This window comes from Ovis canadensis, chromosome 17 (genome assembly GCF_042477335.2).
Source record: "Ovis canadensis isolate MfBH-ARS-UI-01 breed Bighorn chromosome 17, ARS-UI_OviCan_v2, whole genome shotgun sequence".
NCBI lineage: Eukaryota > Metazoa > Chordata > Mammalia > Artiodactyla > Bovidae > Ovis > Ovis canadensis.
Genome location: NC_091261.1, coordinates 74,423,018 through 74,445,461, shown reverse-complemented (window position 1 = coordinate 74,445,461; position 22,444 = coordinate 74,423,018). Strand labels below are relative to the sequence as shown.

The 22,444-nt window shown below is 47.0% G+C and overlaps 1 protein-coding gene across 4 annotated transcripts in view; it reads left to right on the top strand.

The window, feature by feature from the left end:
* The window catches only part of ACACB (acetyl-CoA carboxylase beta), a 132,606-nt gene that overhangs the window by 27,814 nt on the left and 82,348 nt on the right, over positions 1-22,444 (top strand). For all 4 annotated transcript variants that reach the window (XR_011250012.1, XM_069558243.1, XM_069558244.1 and 1 more), the window contains exon 2: positions 6,041-6,696. Coding sequence is in view for 3 of the 4 variants with exons in the window: in XM_069558243.1 (XP_069414344.1) it covers positions 6,125-6,696 (572 nt within the window). In the remaining variant the exon portion in view is untranslated. The remainder of the gene's footprint in view (positions 1-6,040; positions 6,697-22,444) is intronic.

The window sequence follows — 22,444 nt, the reverse complement described above, 5'->3', positions numbered from 1 at the left end:
TTATTGTTATTCAGAAAAGTGTTGCTGGTTTTAATGTCAAAAGGTGTCTTAGGGGAGTCGTTGCCAGAATCATTCAGTTCAGTTCAGTTCAGTTCAGTCGCTCAGTCCTGTCTGACTCTTTGCGACCCCATGAATCGCAGCACGCAGCATCACCATGTCCCAGAGTTCACTCAGACTCACATCCATCGAGTCCGTGATGCCATCCAGCCGTCTTATCCTCGGTCGTCCCCTTCTCCTCCTGCCCCCAACCCCTCCCAGCATCAGAGTCTTTTCCAATGAGTCAACTCTTCCCGTGAGGTGGCCAAAGTACTGGAGTTTCAGCTTTAGCATCATTCCTTCCAAAGAAATCCCAGGGCTGATCTCCTTCAGAATGGACTGGTTGGATCTCCTTGCAGTCCAAGGGACTCTCAAGAATCTTCTCCAACACCACAGTTCAAAAGCATCAATTCTTCGGCACTCAGCCTTCCTCACAGTCCAACTGTCACATCCATACATGGTGACCACAGGAAAAACCATGTAAGTTCTAGCAAGGGAGAACTTTGGGATTTGTGCCTGCTGGCAGGGGAGGAGCGCTTGGAGCAACCAGGGCAGGGCTTGTTGGAAAATTCTGAAATATTTTATGTTGTTCTAATTGGGCCTTTCATAAGGTTTCATCATCTAATTCATATTCATGTAGTAAGTGTTCTGCCTGTTGGCGAATATTAGGAGGGCTAGAATTACCTTGAAATGGCAAAATCACGGCTTCAATGAGAGCCCATAGAGGCCAGAAATCTATCGGGATATTTTTTCCCTGTCTGGTGGCACGTTCAACATTTTCTTTGGCCCAGTGCCAAATTTCTAAATCAAAACTACCTTCATCAGGGAACCAATGGTTACATTAAACCAGTTACATTGTAACCAGTGGTTACATTAAACCACTATTTGAAAGCAAGCCTCTATTCACTGAGGTGAAACTGAAAATCCCTCAACTTTAAATAAGTGCTGAAATAAAGTAGAAAAGTGATGCGGCTTTTGACCCATGTCTTAGTACTTACCGGCCTCAATAGGCCCTTAAGGTCACTCCATCCGAATCTGCCACATGTACCAGGTACCTGTTCTGGGCGCCACTTGTTGAGGTCCTTTAATGGACCGGAACCTGGTGGTCCGGAGTCAACGATAAGAAAGTAAAGGAGAGAGAAAGAGGCTGATATTCCTTGGTTTACGCAGAAAACCAATAAAGCTCCTGACATGGGGCTTGCGCTGTTCACGAAGGCACCTGGCGCCCTCTTGATGGGGTGAAGGCGCAGAGCACCTTCTCTAGAGGGTCTCAGAAGCCTGGGCAGGAAAGTGAACACAGCGGGCTTCTGCGCTCCAGAGAAATAGCCTGAGAGAGAGAGAGAGAGAGAAGACGCGAGGACCCAAGCTCTGATGGAGCAAAGGTGTTTTATTCAACATTGTGTGGGTATTTATACTGCCTTACAAGGTAGCTATTTTCAGCAGAGATAAAATCAAAACTTACAAGTTATCAGGGAAACATGAGGTCATCACTTTAACCACATGGTTCATAAAAAGGAAGAGGGTTGTAAATAGTTACTTATCACCTTATGGAAAAACTAATGAAGGAAATGCATGCATTCCTAAGCCCCGGGGAGTAGCTTGCTACTCCAGTTATTAATAAGGGACAGAGGGTTCATGACAGATCCAGAACAGCATGCAGGCAGCCTCCTGTTAAATGCTTCCTGACACTAATGCCGGAGGTCGGGGTTCGATCCCTGGTCAGGGAACTGGATCCCACATGTTGCTACTAAGAGTCCACATGCGGCATCTGAAGAGCCCACATGCCTCAACAGATAGGCCCCTTGGGCCGCAGCTAAGATCCAGTGCAGCCAAAGGTAAAAAGCAAAACGACAAACAAAAGAATGTAGGGAAAGACTCTGAGGTGTTTTGTGCAGGTAGCCCCTGCAAGGTATGTTTGAGATGTTAGGTCCACTGGCCCCTATCAGAATTAACAGCAGATCTTAAAGTGAGAAAGGAGGCCAAAGCGGGGAGAACTGCTGATCCCTTCCATTCACTGGAGTGCCCAGTTCAGAGCTTGGCTGCTTTACCCACCAACCCTCAATTGCTTACCGTGCATGCTTCTCGCCGTCTCGCCTGTCTGCCCGTCCACTTGACCCCTCTCCACTCACCACCTCTCCGTCCTTCTACCTGCAGCCCCCATCAGCCATCCATTCACCCAGCCAGCAAGTTATCAGGGTGCTCGTATCAGATAAAACCAGAGAGTGACTGGTTTTCCAGGGGGAATAATGTGAAGACTGCATCCTCAGGGTTCCGAAACCTCGAACCATTGCAGCATGTTTTTGCTCTTTTATTTTCTCAGCAATAACTCAAGTGTTTTTCTATTTAGAGTAGTGGGCAGCTCAGCATTTCCATTTAATGCACTTACCGTTTCTTATTTCTCACAATCTCCAACGTGTACATTTATTTTTCAAAAGTATTTATGTATTCTGCTGGGCCGGGTCTTTGTAGTTGCGGCACGTGCACTTTTAGCTGTGGCAGTTGTTCCCTGACCAGGGATCGAACCCCGGTCCCCTGCGTGGGGAGCATGGAGTCTTAACCACTGGACCCCCAGGGAAGTCCCACCAATGTGTACATTTAAAGTGTACCTAAAATCAGCCACATTTGTGCAAGGTCTTCCGCTTAGCACTCTTCTTCAGAACTGCTATGGAGACACCAGCTGGTGTTCCTGAATGCAGCTTCAGAAATGACATCTGAAAATCAAAATTGCAGCCCGCTTCAAGCCAGCTTCCCAGACCCATATGGTGAAGAGACTGTTGCCTTTCCCTTCTCCAGGGGATCTTCCCAAAAGTGAAGTGAAGTGAAGTGAAAGTCGTGCAGGCATGTCTGACTCTTTGTGGCTCCATAGACTATACAGTCCATGGAATTCTCCAGGCCAGAATACTGGAGTGAGTAGCCTTTTCCCATCTCCAGGGTATCTTCCCAACCCAGGGATCGAACCCAGGTCTCCCACATTGCAGGCAGATTCTTTACCAGCTGAGCCACCAAGCCAGGGATCAAACCTGGGCCTCCCACACTGCAGGCAGATTCTTTACCATCTGAGCTACCAGGGAAGCCTGATATTTGTCAAATATCGACTGGTCATAGATGCATGGGTTTGCTTTTGGACCCTCAATTCTATCCCATTTGTCTATATGTCTCTTTATTCTCATGCCACACTACAGTTTTGTAGTAAGTTTCAAAATTGGCAAGTGTGAGTCCTCCAACTTTGTTTTGCTTTCTTAAGATTGTTTTGGCTCTTTGGGGCCCCTTGCTGTTCCAGATGAATCTGCAGATAGCTTTGGGTAGTGTCATCATCTTAACAAAAGTAAGTCTTCCAACCCATGAGCATGGCATGTCTTCCCATTTATTTAGGTCTTCTTTAATTTATTTCAGCAAGGTTTCTTAGTTTTCAGTCTATAGGTCTTTCACCATTGTGATTAAATTTATTCCTTAGAGGCACTGGGATTTTAGTGTCTCAACCAGGGATTGAACCTGTGTCCCCTACATTGGAAGGCACATTCTTAAGTACTGGACCACCAAGGAAGTCCCCTACCCTTTTTTTTTTTTTTAAGAAAAGCTTTATTGAGGTATAATTCATATACCATATGACTCACTCACTTGAAGTGCACAATTCTGCAGTTTTTAGTCTATTCAGAGAGTTGTGAAACCATCACCACAATCAGTTCTGGAACATTTTCATCACTCCAGTCAGAAACCCTGTACCATTAATTTTCATCCCCACCCCATTAGCCCCAGGCAACTGCTAATCTTTCCATATCTATCAGTTCAGTTCAGTTCAGTCACTCAGTCGTGTCCGACTCTTTGCGACCCCATGAATTGGAGCACATCAGGCCTCCCTGTCCATCACCATCTCCTGGAGTTCACTCAGACTCATGTCCATCGAGTCCGTGATGCCATCCAGCCATCTCAACTTCTGTCGTCCCCTTCTCCTGCCCCCAACCCCTCCCAGCATCAGAGTCTTTTCCGATGAGTCAACTCTTCTCATGAGGTGCCCAAAGTACTGGAGTTTCAGCTTTAGCATCATTCCTTCCAAAGAAATCCCAGGGTTGATCTCCTTCAGAATGGACTGGTTGGATCTCCTTGCAGTCCAAGGGTCTCTCAAGAATCTTCTCCAACACCACAGTTGAAAAGCATCAATTCTTTGGCACTCAGCCTTCTTCACAGTCCAACTCTCACATCCATACATGACCACAGGAAAAACCATAGCCTTGACTAGGCAGACCTTAGTCGGCAAAGTAATGTCTCTGCTTTTGAATATACTATCTGGGGTTGGTCATAACTTTTCTTCCAAGGAGTAAGTGTCTTTTAATTTCATGGCTGCAGTCACCATCTGCAGTGATTTTAGAGCCCCCAAAACTAAAGTCTGACACTGTTTCCACTGTTTCCCCATCTATTTCCCATGAAGTGATGGGACCGGATGCCATGATCTTCGTTTTCTGAATGTTGAGCTTTAAGCGAACTTTTTCACTCTCCTCTTTCACTTTCATCAAGAGGCTTTTGAGTTCCTCTTCACTTCCTGCCATAAGGGTGGTGTCATCTGCATATCTGAGGTTATTGATATTTCTCCCGGCAATCTTGATTCCAGCTTGTGTTTCTTCCAGCCCAGGGTTTCTCATGATGTACTTGCATATAAGTTAAATAAGCAGGGTGACAATATACAGCCTTGACGTACTCCTTTTCCTATTTGGAACCAGTCTGTTAGTTTCATTTCAAGTTCTAACTGTTGCTTCCTGACCTGCATACAGATTTCTCAAGAGGCAGCTCAGGTGGTCTGGTATTCCCATCTCTCTCAGAATTTTGCACAGTTTATTGTGATCCACACAGTCAAAGGCTTTGGCATAGTCAATAAAGCAGAAATAGATGCTTTTCTGGAACTCTCTTGCTTTTTCGATGATCCAGCGGATGTTGGCAATTTGATCTCTGGTTCCTCTGCCTTTTCTAAAACCAGCTTGAACATCAGGAAGTTCACAGTTCACCTACTGTTGAAGCCTGGCTTGGAGAATGTTGAGCATTACTTTACTAGCGTGTGAGATGAGTGCAGTTGTGTGGCAGTTTGAGCATTCTTTGGCATTGCCTTTCTTTGGAATTGGAATGAAAACTGACCTTTTCCAGTCCTGTGGCCACTGCTGAGTTTTCCAAATTTGCTGGCATATTGAGTGCAGCACTTTCACAGCATCATCTTTCAGGATTTGAAACAGCTCCACTGGAATTCCATCACCTCCACTAGCTTTGTTCGTAGTGATATCTATCAATTCTGCCTAATCCAGGTGTATTATCTAGGCAATATGGAATCATACAATGTGTGGTCTGTCGGAACTGGTTTTCTTCACTTAGCATAAAGTTTATTCCTTTATGGACAATATTCCATTGTATGGGCAGACCACATCTTGTCTGTGCTTTGATCAGTGGGCACTTGGGATGTTTCAGCTTTGGGGATATTATGAATAATGATGCTACGAGTGAAAAGTGAAAGTGTTACTCGCTCAGCTGTGTCCGACTCTTTGTGACCCCATGGATTTTAGCCCACCAGGCTTCTCTGTCCGTGGGATTCTCCAGGCAAGAATACTGGAGTGGGTGGCCATTCCCTTTTCCAGGGATCTTCCTGACTCAGGGATCAAGCCCAGGTCTCTTGCATTGCAGGCAGATTCTTTACCACCTGAGCCACTAGAGAAGCCCAGCGATGCTGTAACAGTCTTTTGATGCACCTGATCTCATTGAGTTCTCTCTCACATGCATTTTCATGGTTTATGCATGTCTCAGTGTCTCTAAATTAGAAGTTAAGAAACAGGCCGCAGACCCCAGAGATCATGATGGGCAGAGCTGGGGGAGGAGAGCCCCTTCTCTGCTCCCTGTCTAGCGCTTCTCCCTTCTAGCTCTCTCTGCCAAATACAGCACCCCAACTGGCTTTTGCCACCTGCTCCTTTAAGAAGCCAGATAACACGATTACATAGATCCTAAAATGGCTCCCTTGTTCTCCTTACAGATTCTCTGAGTGATCCTGCTTCTTTTTCTATCTTGTCTGATTTTCTCCTGCCTGACCTTTTCCCGATTAAAAAGCTGGGGGAAAATGTCAGACTCCAAGCAAGTCACCAAGAGTAAACGGAAAGTGAGCTTCACCCCGAGTCAGGAGCCGATTCCAGCCTCAGACGGCTCCCAGGAGCCACCGCAGGAAGGCTGCAACGGCAGCCCTCTGCCAGAGACCCCTCGCCAGGCTGAGCTGGCCTCCCACAAAGGACCCCAAGACACCTGCCAGCAGAGGACCTCCCGATCACCTCCGCCACAGAATCCCCAAGGAAACCCCCTCTCGTCTGATGACGCCTCCCCAGCTCGACAAGCCAACGGGTCAGAGACTGAAGGCCCAGAGATCCCAAATACCAATGACCTGTCCGTGCCAGCCAGGCCCCAGGGCCAGCGAGCCAGAACCCTCTCCAGAGAAGACAGGAAGCAGGCACACATCAAGAGACAGCTGATGACCAACTTCATCCTGGGCTCTTTCGATGACAACTCCTCCGATGAGGACTCTGGTGCTGCCCTGTTCCGACAGTCTTCCCGGAAGGGCAGCCGGGCCAGCCTGGGGACGCTGTCCTTGGAGACTGCTCAGGCCGCAGGCGAGACTGAGACCTGCGCCCCCGTTATAAGGTAACGCACACTCTGTCCCCATCACCAGGAGGTGCAGCTTTGGGGTGGGGTCTGCACGCTTCCCTGCGCAGCCAAGCAACCAGCTATGCCAGTGCTTTGAGGGTGGCTATGTGGCAGGCAGGAGACACGAGGCTCGCCCCCACCTTCCTTCCCTCCTCTCAGAATCATTTGTTGAGTATCTCCTGTGAGTACAGGGCTCTAGGCGAGGACACTGGCTTTCCAGAAGACTGTGGTCTAGTTGGGGCAGATGACCTTGTATGTAACAACTAGTTATAATCTAAGTAGAAAGAAGCTCAGGTTGGCAAGCGCCAAAGCAATGATGGAAACCCCAAGGGAAGGACTGTGTCCCTGCCTCCTGATGAATATTCATTTATTTGTTGATTCATCCAACAGATGATTAACAACTGTAAAACAAGTCTTCCTCCAGTGATGACAGCAGAAACTCAGTGGAATTCCCTGGCAGTGCAGTGGTTAGGCCTTGGTGCTCTCACTGCCCTGGGTATGGGTTCAATTCCTGGTCGGGGAACTAAGATCCCACCTCCAAAAAAAGAAAAAGCAGAAATTCAAATACTGTAACCACGTCCATCAAGTTGATTGTTGAAAACAAATACCTATAGGTCCATCCCAGGTGGGACTGTCCCAGGGATGCAGTCAGTGGCTTCGTTTTTTTTTTTTTTTTTTTTTCTGGTTATTATTATTTTTTGTTTGCTTTTTATAGTGAAGTAGTGAAACTACTATTGATTTATTTGGCTGCGTCAGGTCTTCATTGTGGCATGCAGAATCTTTTGTTGCTGCACAGACACTCTAGCTGTAGCTCATGAACTTAGTTGTTCAGGGGCATGTGGATCTTAGTTACCTGACCAGGGATCGAACTCACATCCCCTACATTGCAAGGTGGTTTCCCAACCACTGGACCACCAGGGAAGTCCCACTGGCTTTGTTTTTGTTGTTACTGTTATTGGACTTTGCCACCTCCCCTCCCAAATTACAAGTGGAATGCAATAGCTGCAGGTAGAAAACAAGGGAAACGCAGTGAGCAGACAGTAGGAAAGAGCCTCCGTCAGCCGTGACCCCAACAGCCTGAAAGAACCTCTGCTGAGTTCTAGGGTTGTGGCCACGCGTTCTGGGAAACAAACTCACTCAGAAGGGCAATGCAGATGGTAGAGAGCGGTTGATTACACCAGCGGGCCCAGGGCAGAGTCTCCTCTTAGCCAAGGACCCCAACCAGTTTTTGTGAAAACCTTATATACCCTAAGTATACATGCGCAAACCCACCTCCCCAAATTCCCTGACAATCAAAGTTAACCTGCGATTCATATGCCTTAAACCTAGGTAGTTAACAGTAGACAATTATCAACGCGCCTGTGGTCACACCCCCAATAAGCATAATAGAATGTATGATTCTATTTGGTTATACAGATAATTAGGGTATTCTTTTAGCAAGGTAGAGCCCTATAGCTCTTCCTTCCAGGGGCCTGGTTTTCCAGTTGGTATGTCGTTTCCATAGATACTGGGCATATAGATCAAAGTCCAGAGTCTGGCCCAAGATGGAGTCCTGCTTTCAAGAGAGAGCCTGTTCTGTTTCCTCCTTCATTACCCCCTCTTGATGCTCTTAACTCATAGTATGAGCATCATTCATGGGGATATATTGCACCCTGGCTCTCCAACCGCCAATTTGGGAGAACAACACCAACCTTTGGCTTACAAAGTTCATAGTTCAGTTCAGTTCAGTCACTCAGTCGTGTCCGACTCTTTGCGACCCTATGAATCGCAGCATGCCAGGCCTCCCTGTCCATCACCAGCTCCCGGAGTTCACTCAGACTCATGTCCATCGAGTCCGTGATGCCATCCAGCCATCTCATCCTCTGTCGTCCCCTTCTCCTCCTGCCCCCAGTCCCTCCCAGCATCAGAGTCTTTTCCAGTCTCTTCGCATGAGGTGGCCAAAGTACTGGAGTTTCAGCTTTAGCATCATTCCTTCCAAAGAAATCCCAGGGTTGATCTCCTTCAGAATGGACTGGTTGGATCTCCTTGCAGTCCAAGGGACTCTTAAGAGTCTTCTGCAACATCACAGTTCAAAAGCATCAATTCTTTGGCACTCAGCCTTCTTCACAGTCCAGCTCTCACATCGATACATGACCACAGGAAAAACCATAGCCTTGATAGGCGGACCTTAGTCGGCAAAGTAATGTCTCTGCTTTTGAATATGGCTGTCTAGGTTGGTCATAACTTTTCTTCCAAGGAGTAAGTGTCTTTTAATTTCATGGCTGCAGTCACCATCTGCAGTGATTTTGGAGCCCCCCAAAATAAAGTCTGACACTGTTTCCACTGTTTCCCCATCTATTTCCCATGAAGTGATGGGACCAGACGCCATGATCTTCGTTTTCTGAATGTTTGGCTTTAAGCGAACTTTTTCACTCTCCTCTTTCACTTTCATCAAGAGGCTTTTGAGTTCCTCTTCACTTTCTGCCATAAGGGTGGTGTCATCTGCATATCTGAGGTGATTGATATTTCTCCTGGCAATCTTGATTCCAGCTTGTATTTCTTCCAGTGCAGCGTTTCTCATGATGTACTCTGCATATAAGTTAAATAAGCAGGGTGACAATATACAGCTTTGACGTACTTCTTTTCCTATTTGCAACCAGTCTGTTAGTTCCATTTCCAGTTCTAACTGTTGCTTCCTGACCTGCATACAGATTTCTCAAGAGGCAGGTCAGGTGGTCTGGTATTCCCATCTCTTTCAGAATTTTCCACAGTTTATTGTGATCCACACAGTCAAAGGCTTTGGCATAGTCAATAAAGCAGAAATAGATGTTTTTCTGGAACTCTCTTGCTTTTTCCATAATCCAGTGGATATTGGCAATTTGATCTCTGGTTCCTCTGCCTTTTCTAAAACCAGCTTGAACATCAGGGAGTTCATGGTTCACGTATTGCTGAAGCCTGGCTTGGAGAATGTTGAGCATTACTTTACTAGCATGAGAGATGAGTGCAATTGTGCGGTAGTTTGAGCATTCTTTTGCATTGCCTTTCTTTGGAATTGGAACGAGAACTGACCTTTTCCAGTCCTGTGGCCACTGCTGAGTTTTCCAAATTTGCTGGCATATTGAGTGCAGCACTTTCACAGCATCATCTTTCAGGATTTGAAACAGCTCAACTGGAATTCCATCACCTCCACTAGCTTTGTTCGCAGTGATGCTTTCTAAGGCCCACTTGACTTCACATTCCAAGATGTCTGGCTCTAGATTAGTGATCACATCATCATGATTATCTGGGTCATGAAGATCTTTTTTGTACAGTTCTTCTGTGTATTCTTGCCACCTCTTCTTAGCATCTTCTGCTTCTGTTAGGTCCATACTGTTTCTGTCCTTTATCGAGCCCATATTTGCATGAAATGTTCCCTTGGTATCTCTGATTTTCTTGAAGAGATCTCTAGTCTTTCCCATTCTGTTGTTTTCCTCTATTTCTTTGCATTGATCGTTGAAGATGGCTTTCTTATCTCTCCTTGCTATTCTTTGGAAAGCTGCATTCAGATGCTTATATCTTTCCTTTTCTCCTTTGCTTTTCGCCTCTCTTCTTTTCACAGCTATTTGTAAGGCCTCCCTAGGCAGCCATTTTGCTTTTTTGCATTTCTTTTCCATGGGGATGGTCTTGATCCCTGTCTCCTGTACAATGTCATGAACCTCAGTCCATAGTTCATCAGGCACTCTATCTATCAGATCTAGGCCCTTAAATCTATTTCTCACTTCCACTGTATAATCATAAGGGATTTGATTTAGGTCATACCTGAATGGTCTAGCGGTTTTCCCTACTTTCTTCAATTTGAGTCTGAATTTGGCAATAAGGAGTTCATGATCTGAGCCACAGTCAGCTCCTGGTCTTGTTTTCATTGACTGTATAGAGCTTCTCCATCTTTGGCTGCAAAGAATATAATCAGTCTGATTTCGGTGTTGACCATCTGGTGATGTCCATGTGTAGAGTCTTCTCTTGTGTTGTTGGAAGCAGGTGTTTGCTATGACCAGTGCATTTTCATGGCAAAACTCTTATTAGTCTTTGCCCTGCTTCATTCCGCATTCCAAGGCCAAATTTGCCTGTTACTCCAGGTGTTTCTTGACTTCCTACTTTTGCATTCCAGTCCCCTGTAATGAAAAGGACATCTTTTTTGGGTGTTAGTTCTAAAAGGTCTTGTAGGTCTTCATAAAATCGTTCAACTTCAGCTTCTTCAGCGTTACTGGTTGGGGCATAGACTTGGATTATTATGATATTGAATGGTTTGCCTTGGAGATGAACAGAAATCATTCTGTTGTTTTTGAGACTGCATCCAAGTACTGCATTTCAGACTCTTTTGTTGACCATGATGGCTACTCCATTTCTTCTGAGGGATTCCTGCCCGCAGTAGTAGATGTAATGGTCATCTGAGTTAAATTCACCCATTCCAGTCCATTTTAGTTCGCTGATTCCTAGAATGTCGACATTCACCCTTGCCATCTCTTGTTTGATCACTTCCAATTTGCCTTGATTCATGGACCTGACATTCCAGGTTCCTATGCAATATTGCTCTTTACAGCATCAGATCTTGCTTCTATCACCAGTCACATCCACAATTGGGTATTGTTTTTGCTTTGGCTCCATCCCTTCATTCTTTCTGGAGTTATTTCTCCACAAAGTTCATAATACATTGTAAAATGCAGGGTCCACAGAGCAGAACTATCAAGGCAAGTATAACAATGGTAAATATAGTTTTCCACCAATCACCCTTTACCCAAGGTAGTCCCAAAGTCCAGAAAGGAATGTTTTCATTTTACATGCAGGGTCCACAGAGCAGAACTATCAAGGCAAGTATAACAATGGTAAATATAGTTTTCCACTAATCACCCTTTACCCAAGATAGTCCCAAAGTCCAGAAAGGAGTGTTTTCATTTTACATTGCTCTTATCTGTTTTTTTTTTTTCCATATCATCTAAAGCAGCTGATACATTGCCAGATAAATCAGGAATATATACACAACATTCAACCTTAATTATAGCACAGGTCCCTCCTTGAACAGCTGTGAGCATGTCCAAAACCATTCTATTTTGAATTACTACTTTTGTTACTTCTATGAAACTGGTGTTTACATAATATGTAACCCCACGAGCTGAGTCTGTTGACTGTAGATCTGGCTTACAGCAAGAGAGCAGGGAGAGATTATGATTGGCAAGAGAAAGGAAAGTCTCTTTTTGTCTTCCCAGAAAAGAGCAGAGTGATTTAAAATCTTCTTGGCGGAGCGGTGACACCCACCGGGGAAGTCCATCCATCACAGACAGAGGCATAGCCCCACATACCCAACAGTTGGAGGTGTTGTGAAGTCCGTGTAGGAATGTGCACGTTGATGAGGCCAGGCAGCAGGAGTTGATCATGTGGCTTCATCCTGAAGGGGCTCATCCGGGATCTTCTTTTCCTTCTTCTTCTTAAGGATGATCTTAGCCTCTTGAGGGTCAGTGGGGTCCCTCTGCGCAGTCCTCTCAGCGTTTTCTGGGTCTGCGTGGTTTGCTGTCTTCACCCTCGTATGATGAATCCCAGGGGCAATACCTGCAACTTTAACTGCAGTAGGGGTAGTTAGAATAACAGGATAAGGGCCCTTCCGCCGAGGGGCTAGCAAATCATGTTTCCAGTCTTTGACCCGTGCTTGGTCACCAGGCGTAAACTCATGAATCTGTTCCCAAGGGGGAATGGCACCCTGTCTTGTACAAACTTAGTTACCTGATTTATTATCTCACCCAGTTGTTCCATCTGCTGTGAAATCTCATCCCCTCTACCTGAGGTAAATTTGTTGATACCTGTTTTATTATGGGAGGCGCCCTCCCATACACAGTTTTGTACAGAGAATAGCCATGGGACCATGGGGTCATCCTGAGTCTGAGCAGAGCCGTCGGAAGCAAGTCCACCCAGGAGCAGTCAGTCTCTATGACCCACTTGGAGAGTGTCTCTTTAAGTGTCCGGTTGGTTCCTTCCTCCATCCCAGAACTCTGGGCCCATATGCAGTGTGCAGTTTCCATTTTATGTTTAAAGTTTTGCTTACTTGTTGTACTAAATCAGCTACAAAAGCCGGGCCATTGTCTGATCCAGGGCTGGTGAAGTGAAGTGAAGTCACTCAGTTGTGTCCGACTCTTTGCGACCCCTTGGACTTGTAGCCCACCAGGCTTCTCCGTCCATGGGATTTTCCAGGCAAGGATACTAGAGTGGGTTGCCAATCCAAATCTGGGAACCACTTCCCTAAGCAGGCACTGGGCTACTTCTGATGCTCTTTCAGTCCGGGTAGGAAAAACTCCTACCCATCCCGAGAACGTACATACCATGACCAGCAGGTAACAGTAGTGTCGGTGAGGTTTCATTTCAGTGAAGTCCACTTCCGGGTGTTCTAAGGGCAGCGTGCCTTTTAGCTGAATCCCTGGAGGTTTCTGTCTGTGCCGAGAGGCGGCATTAACCTGTGAGCACGCAGTGCAGTTTGAGATTCTGTCCTGCATTAGGGAACAGAGGCGGAGAACCAAGAAATATTTTTGAATTAGCTCTTCCAGTTTATCATGGCCTAGGTTGGTTGCTTGGTGTGTTTGGCTTACCAAAGTGGGTGCCAGCTCCTCTGGTACCAATAATTTGCCACTTGGCAATTCCCACCATCCCTTTTCAGTCTTGATACCCCCTTCTGCTTTGGCTAGTTGGTTTTAGGCTTCAGTGTATTTTGGAGAGTCTAGCATTAGCTCAGGCAGCTCCGCCAAAATGAGAGCTTTAATAAGGGCCTCACTTGTCACCCCAAGCCCTCGGCTGCTTGTTTAGTGGTCTTATCTGCCAGTCTGTTTCCCCAAGCCTGGGGGTGGGTATCCTGTTTTTGATGTCCTCAGCAGTGTATGACTGCAACCCTTTCTGGTTCCCAGGCAGCCTCTAATAGGGTCTTAATTTCTTCCTTATTTTTAATCTCTTTTTCACTAGCTGTCAAAGGCCTCTCTCCTTATACGGAGCCCTGTAGTGTGGCAAAAGCATACCTGGAGTCTGTGTCAGTGTTTGTCTTCTTACCTTTTGACAGCTGGAGGGCCCGGATTAGAGCATATCGTTTGACCCGTTGAGGAGACCAGTGTGACGGCAGAGAGCCAGCCTCAGCGATGGTTTCTTCCATGACTACTGCATATCCCGACAGTCATTGTCCTTGTTTCACCAGGCTGGTGCCCTTGGTGTACAGGACCAAATCTGGGTCTGGGATTGGCTGGTCTCTCAAGTCAGGTCTGCTGGCATATTTTCTTGCAATCATGTGAGGGCCCACCTTCTCCCACAGGAAGGAGAGTGGCCGGATTCAGGGCCTGACAAGGCTCAAGAGTAACATGGGGGTTCTCACATAACAGTCCCTGGTATTGAGTAATCCGGGATGTCGACAGCCATTTATGGGGGTCCCCTCACAGGAGAGCGTTGACCTCATGAGGGACTTTTACGAACAAATCTTGGCCCAAAGTCAGCTTAGTTGCCTCCTGGACCAGTAAGGACACCACAGCAACTGCCCATAAGCATTCCGGCCACCCAGTGGCAACATTGTCCAGCTGATTAGAGATAAGCCACGGGTCTGTCCCATGTCTCCATAGTCTGGGACAACACTCCCACAGCCACCTTGTCCTTTTCAGTCATGTAAAGAGTCAACGGCTTTGCAAGGTCTGGCAGGCCTAAGGCGAGTGCTGATGTCATTGTACTGGGTTTGAGTTCTATTAGTAGGAATTGTTTTGCAAGCCTGGGCATGGGGGGGGGGGGGCGGGGGTGGTGGGGGGGTGGTGCGGGGTTGTCTTCCACCCAGACCTCAGGGAATTGTTGAGTTAACTCTCTCTCTTGACTGTTTAGCCAGTCCGGTTTCCCTTCTGGGAGATCATGCAACCTCCATTCATCTTGAGGGGTTACTGAGAGGAAGAGTAAATAGGTAGTTGAGCCCACTCGAACAGTGGGTCTTTCATGGGGAGAAAGGTCACCTGTGCCCCCAATTTAGACAGCAAGTCTCTTCCCAACAAAGGTACTAGGCATTCAGGGATGTATAAACATTCATGAGTCACTTGGTGCCCCCCACCATCTGACATTTTCGGGGTAGGCTTGAGACACAAAGGCTGCATTTAGTCACCATCTGAGACCCAGCAGCCTCTGGCTGGGGCTATTGGCGTATAAAGTCTATAGGCCTCACACAGTCTTTCGCAGAACTCAGAGGGTGATTCACTTTCCCTTTGAATCACTTTGGAGGGTTTTGCCATACTCATACCTTTTCGGGCCCTCCTCTTGAGGCCTTGTAAAATAGCCGCCTGGTATCTCTCCAGGTGGCCCCTCCCTGCCTCTGTGTTACAGTCCCAGCGGGGCCTCTCATCGGGGGTGGCTAGTTCTGCCCACCGCTGTGGGTTTGCAGTACCCTCAGGTGCCATTGCTCTTAACCATTTTCTGGCCTCAGTTAGGATCCTGTGTCTGTCCTCAGTGCTGAAGAGGGAGACTAGTAGTTGGATTATGTCATCCCATGCAGGGCGGTGGGTTCGAAAAATAGTCTCCATTAGCCTAATCTGGTAATAATAGGCTACGGGGGAGCTGACGGTGGTGGCTGTCTGTCCCCTGAACCGAAGGCTGCTGTAACTCTCTGAAGAGCATTTGTAGCGGGGGCCCTTTCCTCTGGCTCCTTAGTGGAGCGCAGCCTCTGTTTGATTCTGGTGTCTCCTTTGCCCTTCCTGTCAGTACTCACTGGGAGAGGAGAGGCGGGTATAGCTTGGGCAGTTTGACTGGAGCTGGATCCTGGAAGTGTTGGCCAGAGACTTCTACCTCCGGGAGAGCTGGCAGAGGAGCAGAGGCTGCTGCAGGAACTTCACCTGGCCCTGGATCAGGCATTAAGGCGGCCTCCGGTCCTGGTGGAGCACTGGGAGGCGGGCGCGTCTTCATCATCCAGTATGGGGGAGGGCACGTCATCCTCGTCCAAATCCTGCCAGATCCCAGAGGGAGAAGGGGGATCAGGATCTGCATGTCTTCACCTGCCAGGCAGCATGGCCGAACCAGAACAGCAGGTGGTCCAAGACTGTTTCTCCCTTAAAGTCTGTTCTGCCTTGGTGGGCTTGATCAGGTGCGGATGAAAACACAGATGGGTTAAATATCCCACGTCCCAGGCCATCTCCAGAAAAGCCAATTCATACTCACTTATGTACCCTGCTCCTTCTAGCCTGACAATTCTGAGGGGGTCAAGAATTCACAGCAGACGAGACACCTCCTGGGGGAGGGTAGAATACGAGCACACAGGACCAAGTTTCTTCTCCTAAAAATCCCCTGGTGATCACTGGTAATAATTTTCCCCGAGACGGTGTGGACTCACCTCCTAAATGACCTTCACAAATTTCCTTCCTAAGCCCTAACACTCTCATCGACCTGTGCACCAAGCAACCGCTGCCACCTGCCTATTCCAGGCTCCTGTGGGTCCCCGCTCCTTCTAGTCCCTCCCAGGGGGGTGATCAGGCCCCCTCTTCCACCCTGCCAGGTGGGTTCCTCCTCACCTGAGCACTCAGTTCCCCTGCTGCCATCCACTACCTGCTATTGTGAGAGGTCCGGGCATTGAGAAGCAGAATCCTTCCAGAAGGGTGGGGCGCCTTCCTCCCTCTAGAAGATTCAAGCCACAAGGCCTCGGAGTAGTCTCAAATGGGACTTGTCTCCTCAAAGTGAGGAGTTTCCTGGGCAACGCACCAAATGTTGTAGCCACGTGTTTCCGGGAAACAAACTCACTCAGAAGGACAATGCAGATAGTGAAGTGCAGTTTATTACACCGGCGGGCCCAGGGCAGAGTCTCCTCTTAGCCAAGGACCCCGACCAGTTTTTTGGGTTATTTTTTTAACCCATCTGTGTTTTCATCCACACCTGGTCAAGCCCACCAAGGGAAAACAGACTTTAAGGGAGAAACAGTCTTGGACCACCTGGTGTTCTGGTTCGGCCATGCTGCCTGGCAGGTGAAGACACACAGATCCCGATCCCCCTTATATACCCTAAGTGTATAAGGGTCCCTGAAACTAGTCTGAACACAGGAAAAGAAAGATGCGATCAAAGTTAACCCGTGATTCATATGGCTTAAGCCTAGATAGTTGCTGCTACTGCTGCTGCTGCTAAGTCGCTTCAGTCGTGTCTGACTCTGTGCAACCCCATAGACGGCAGCCCATCAGGCTCCACCGTCCCTGGGATTCTCCAGGCAAGAACACTGGAGCAGGTTGCCATTCCCTTCTCCAATGCATGAAAGTGAAAAGTGAAAGTGAAGTTGCTCAGTCATGTCCGACTCTTAGCGACCCCATGGCCTGCAGCCCACCAGGCTCCTCCGTCCATGGGATTTTCCAGGCAAGAGTGCTGGAGTGGGGTGCCCACAGTGCAGTTATCAATAGGCCTGTGGTCATACCCCAAGAAGCATAATAGAATGTACGATTCTATTTGGTTACACAGAAAATTAGGGTATTCTTTTAGCGATGGGGAGCCCTGGGGCTCTTCCTTCTGGGGGCCTGGTTTCCAGTTGGTATGTCGTTTCCATAGATACTGGGCATATAGCTCAAAGTCCACAGTCCTGCCCAAGTTGGAGTCCTGCTTTCAAGAGCCTGTTCTGTTTCCTCCTTCACTTTTAAGCACATCGTGTGTGTACACTGTCAAAATGAGGGAAAGCGGGATGAGGAGACGGCCACTTCCATAGGCACCACGTTCCTGGTGAGCTTAACTTTTAACCCGGGTTACTGGAAGTGAGAAAAAAAATATTCCATAGCTGACTGAGCTCCACTCTGGTTCTGCCACCCCCCCCCCCACTGCGTGACCTTGGACGGGGTGCTGCGTCTGTAAAATTAAACAGGATAATGTGTATAAAGTATGCAGAGTCTGGTATACAGTAGGTGCTTAATAAGAAGTAGACTCCTCCTCAGCCCCTTTCCCACCAGCACCCACTTCATCCAGCACTCAAATTTACCCAGAACTTCCCTACTTCTACCTATAGTTTATATAAATTACCCATTTATCCTTCATAAACATGGTACAATGCTCGCAATGGATCCCTATTTTACAGATGAGAAAACTGAGGCTCTGAGAGGTGAAATAAATACTACTCAGCTTTAAAAAAACAATGCAACAGGGACTACCCTGGTGGTCCGGTGGCTAAGACTCAGCGCTCTCAATGCAGAGGGTCTGGGTTCGATCCCTGCTTAGGGATCTAGATCACGAATGCCATAACTAAGATCCAATGCAGCAAAATAAATAAAATAAATTTAAAAAAATTATGAAATAAGGCCATTTGCAGCAACATGGATGGACCTAGAGATGACCATATTAAGTAAAGTAAGTCAGACAGAAAAAAGACAAATATCTTATGATATCACTTATATGTGGAATCTAAAAAAAAAAAGGATACAAATGAACTTGCGAAACACAAACAGACTCAGACATGGAAAACAAACCTATGGTTACCAAAAGGGAGAGCAGGGGAGGATATAAGTTAGAAGTTTGAGATTAACATATATATGTCTGCAAAGAGCTGGACACAGATATATATACACACACGCAAAGAGCTGGACACAACTGAAGCAACATAGCACTCATGCACGCTATATATTTAAAACAGATAAACAACAAGGACCTACTATATAGCACAGAGAATGAAATTCACTATCTTGTAATAATGTATAAAGGAAACAGATCTGAAAAAGTATATGTGTATAACTGAATCACTTTGGTGTACAAAAAACTAACACAACACTGTAAATCAACTATGAAAGTGTTAGCCACTGAGTCATATCCAACTCTTTGCGACTCTGTGACCCTAGCCTGCGAGGCTTCTCTGTCCATGGGATTCTCCAGGCGAGAATACTGGAGTGGGTTGCCATTCCCTTTTCTAGGGGATCTTCCCAACCCAGGTCTCTTGCATTGCAGGCAGATTCTTTACCATCTGAGCCATCAGGGAAATTATACCTCAATTTTAAAAAATGGTTTAAAAAAGAGGCAAAGTACCTTTTCTAAGATCACACAGCTCAGAAGTGGCAGAGCCAGGTTTTGAGGCCAGATCTGCTAGACAGCAGGACTCAGGTTCTATTGTATCACACAGTGTTCTCCAGTAATCTCCAATATCCTCTCCCCTCCAGACCCTGTTCTTTCCCTCACTGTGGCAATTTCAGCAGGGATTAGGGAAAAGCAGTTTATTAAACCAAGTTTAAGTCTGGGTGAACTCCGGGAGCTGGTGATGGACAGGGAGGCCTGGTGTGCTACAATTCATGGGGTCGCAAAGAGTCGGACATGACTGAGCGACTGAGCTGAATTGAACTGAAACCAAGTTACCCAAATGGATAAGCATCAGAGATTGTTAGACCTGGATGTCCAATGAGCTGGTTCTAAGCGACTTCTAAGGAGGAAGGATGAAGAGATGCATTTAGCACAATGGTTCCAGCAGGAAATAAGATAGAAAATCCTAGCAGGGAGATTGGAAATGTGCAAATAAATAGGTAGACTGCAAGATAGTTTCCAAGTGTGTTCAATGCCGGGAGGGAAACAGGGTACAGAATAAATACCTGTGGGGTCTACTTTAGAGAAATGTGGTCAGGTCAGGTAAGAGCTCTTGGAAGAGGCAACTTTCAAGCCAAACTAGAACAGTCCAACAGAACTGTCTGCCAGGTTGGAATGTTCCAGATGGAATATTCTAGAACTCTGCTGTTCAGTTTGGCAGCCATTCATATTTGACTACTGAGCACTTGAAGTGTGCCTGGTGTGACTAAAGGACTGAATTTTGTTTTTTTATAGCCTTATGATGGAGCTTTGGGATCTTAGTTCCCCAATCAGGGATTGAGCCGGCACCCTTAGCACACTGGACTGTCAGGGAATTCCCAGAACTGAGTTTTTAATTTAAGTTTTAATTAACTTAAATAGCCTCCTGTGGCTGGCGGCTGTTGTTTTGGATGGCACAGACCCAGCCCTCCTGGACAAAAGGAAAACAACTGTGTGAATTCCTCCTGGCTCCCCTCCTGTCCCTTTGCTTTTGGGTTCATCTCAGGCCAAGAGTTGAAACCTGACCTTTCCTTGGACTTGGAAACAGTTCCCCTAAGGGTCAGAATCTCATGCAACCCTTTGAAACAGAGCTGATGAGAACGTTACATGATGTAGCAAAATAGTTCCTTACTTATTATACTGTGAAATGAGGGTTATGGGGCAGTCCCATGTGTTCGTGACAAGCAGCAAAGTGGTTAGTACACAATGGACCTAGGCTAAGATCCTAGGTTCAAAGCCACCTCTTACTAGCATGTTACCTTAATGTTCCTACATTGGGAATGAATGTGTGGATTGAGTGGAATGGGGCAGGTTCAGGATTATACAACTGCAGTCCTAAAATTTAAAGTTATGAAACTTAAGTTTATTAACTGGCTGTGAATGTACTTATCAAAACCTGCCTTGAGTAGATGCCCAGTTATTTTTGGTCTTCATTTATCCCACTTTGTGTGAATATTTATGCCTTCTTCTGGTGAAATATTAACACCATAATGTGTCATATAAGGCTTACCTTCCTAAAAAAAAATTCCCAAATTCCAAAATACATTGGGCCCTGGGGATTTCTGGTGAGGGATTGTAGACGTGTGTGTAGTATGCTAAGAATATTTACTGGTGCACAGTAAGCACAAAAAACGTTTGAGGGAATTCCCTGGTGGTCCAGTGGTTAGTACTCCACTCTTTCACTGCCAAGGGTGTGGGTTTGATTCCTGGTTGGTGAACTAAGATCCCACAAGCCATGCATTGTGGCAAAAAAAAAAAAAAAAAAAAGAAAGAAACTGTTCATTCTTAATAAGTGTGTAATAGTAATCATTGTCTTTATGTGGTACAATTATGGGTCATTTATATCTTCTGCATTTTCTAACTTTCTGCTGAAAATATTGTTATATGACGTTTTAATGATGTTTAATCACAAAACACCCTTCCCTGGTGGCTCAAAGGTATAAAAGTGATGGGGAGGAGAAAGTGAACCAGTCATTTCACTACATATATAAGAAGCTGAAGCCCAGAGAGGTTCAGGGGTCTCCCTGAGGCCTCCCAGCATAGGCTGGGAAGACCTCAAAGCCATTCAAACCCAGACCCTCAGCAGATGCAGATCAGAAAGTGGTCTTCGAACTCCCAGTGTTGATGCTTCCGCTTAACCTGGGCCCTGGGAAAGGCACCTCCAGCCTCCTTCTAACTTGTTCTTTCCATTAATGGGAAGAGTTGTGCTGTGCTGTGCTTGGTCGCTCAGTCATGTCCAACTCTTTGTGACTCCATGGACTGTAGCCCACAAGGCTCCTCTATCCATGGGGATTCTCTAGGCAAGAATACTGGAGTTGCCATGCCCTCCTCCAGGGGATCTTTCCAACCCAGGGATCAAACCCAGGTCTCCCGCATTGCAGGCAGACTCGTTAGCATCTGAGCCACTAGGGAAGCCCAATGGGAAGAGTTAGGAGATAGTATTACCGACCAGGGTTCTTGGCCTTCCTTGACCAATAGAAACTGACTAGAGGCCAGACAAGAAGTTCAGGCAAGGCAGCCGGCTGCCGCTGCAGGAGGGAGAGAAAACAAGTAACAGATTCCTTTGTTTGCTCCCTCACAAGGAGGGGGAACTCATTCCTTATATGGGATGAGGGTAGAGGTGTGTCCAGGGGTCAGGTTGGAGAGGTGGCGTAGGTGGTCTGCCCAACCCTCTGTGGGGTTGTGTGCAGGGGCCATGCACAATGCCCTGACACCCACTTTTTGCTCCCAGCTCTTCAGAAATGGCAGCTGGGTGTTTTTGTCTGTTTGTATCTGAGGAGCCTGGCAGGCTACAGTCCATGGGGTTGCAAAGAATAGGACAAGACTGAGCGTGCACACAGTTTATTTTTTAAGTTTTGGTTTGCTGTCAACGTAAATTACATTTATTGTTATTGCAGTGCTTCCTAGGCAGTGTTTTGGGTCCTTTCAACTACCTGGAGAAGCATTCATTCGTTCATTCTAACTGGAATCAGTTTGTCCGGGTCCAAGCCTCCAGCACCTGTATTTATTCTATCTCTGCATCCTCTTTCCTTATCTGTTTAATGATAGTAAATAAAACCAGTAGGGTTGTTGCCATGATTAAATGAGACAAAGGCACCAAAGAGGACCCTGTACATGTCTTAGAAGGAAACTTACTTAGGGTCACAGGGCAGCTGCGTCCTTCCTGTCTTGGAGGCCCTCATTTTAGCTGGGGACCCAGGTGGTTCCAAGTGTGTGCCAGACGATCACGGGGGAAGGGGTGGAGGACTGGGGGCTGGGGAGGAGAGGTGGGTGGGTAGGGAGGAGGCATGGAGCAGACATGTCTCTGGTAGCATAGATGAAAGAATAAGCAAAAGCCGGCGCTTGGAAGCCAAAAGTTGACTTGACTCCGGGGGCTTTTACCAGGCACCGAGGTGACATTGGACTCACATATTAAAGAACCCCTATTTTCCACCACTTCTCTACTGTGTGCGTATTCCAGGACGTGAATTGCTGGAGAGTTTTTCCCAGCTGCCAGAGCGTAGGGGATTGCTATCCTGGAATTGTTCTACTCCAGTCGGGGGAACTGGGGAGCCTCGAGATTCTTTTAAACTCTCCGGCCGCAAGCCTCGGGCGCCCAAGGTCAGCGGTGGCTGCGCGGCTGGCTGCCGGCTGGGCGAGGGGAGGTGGAGGGGGACCGGACGCTGGGGGGAGAAGGCGGGGTTCGCGTCCAGTCCCCGGACAGGAGGCGGGAGGCGGGGCCCGGTCGGGGGCG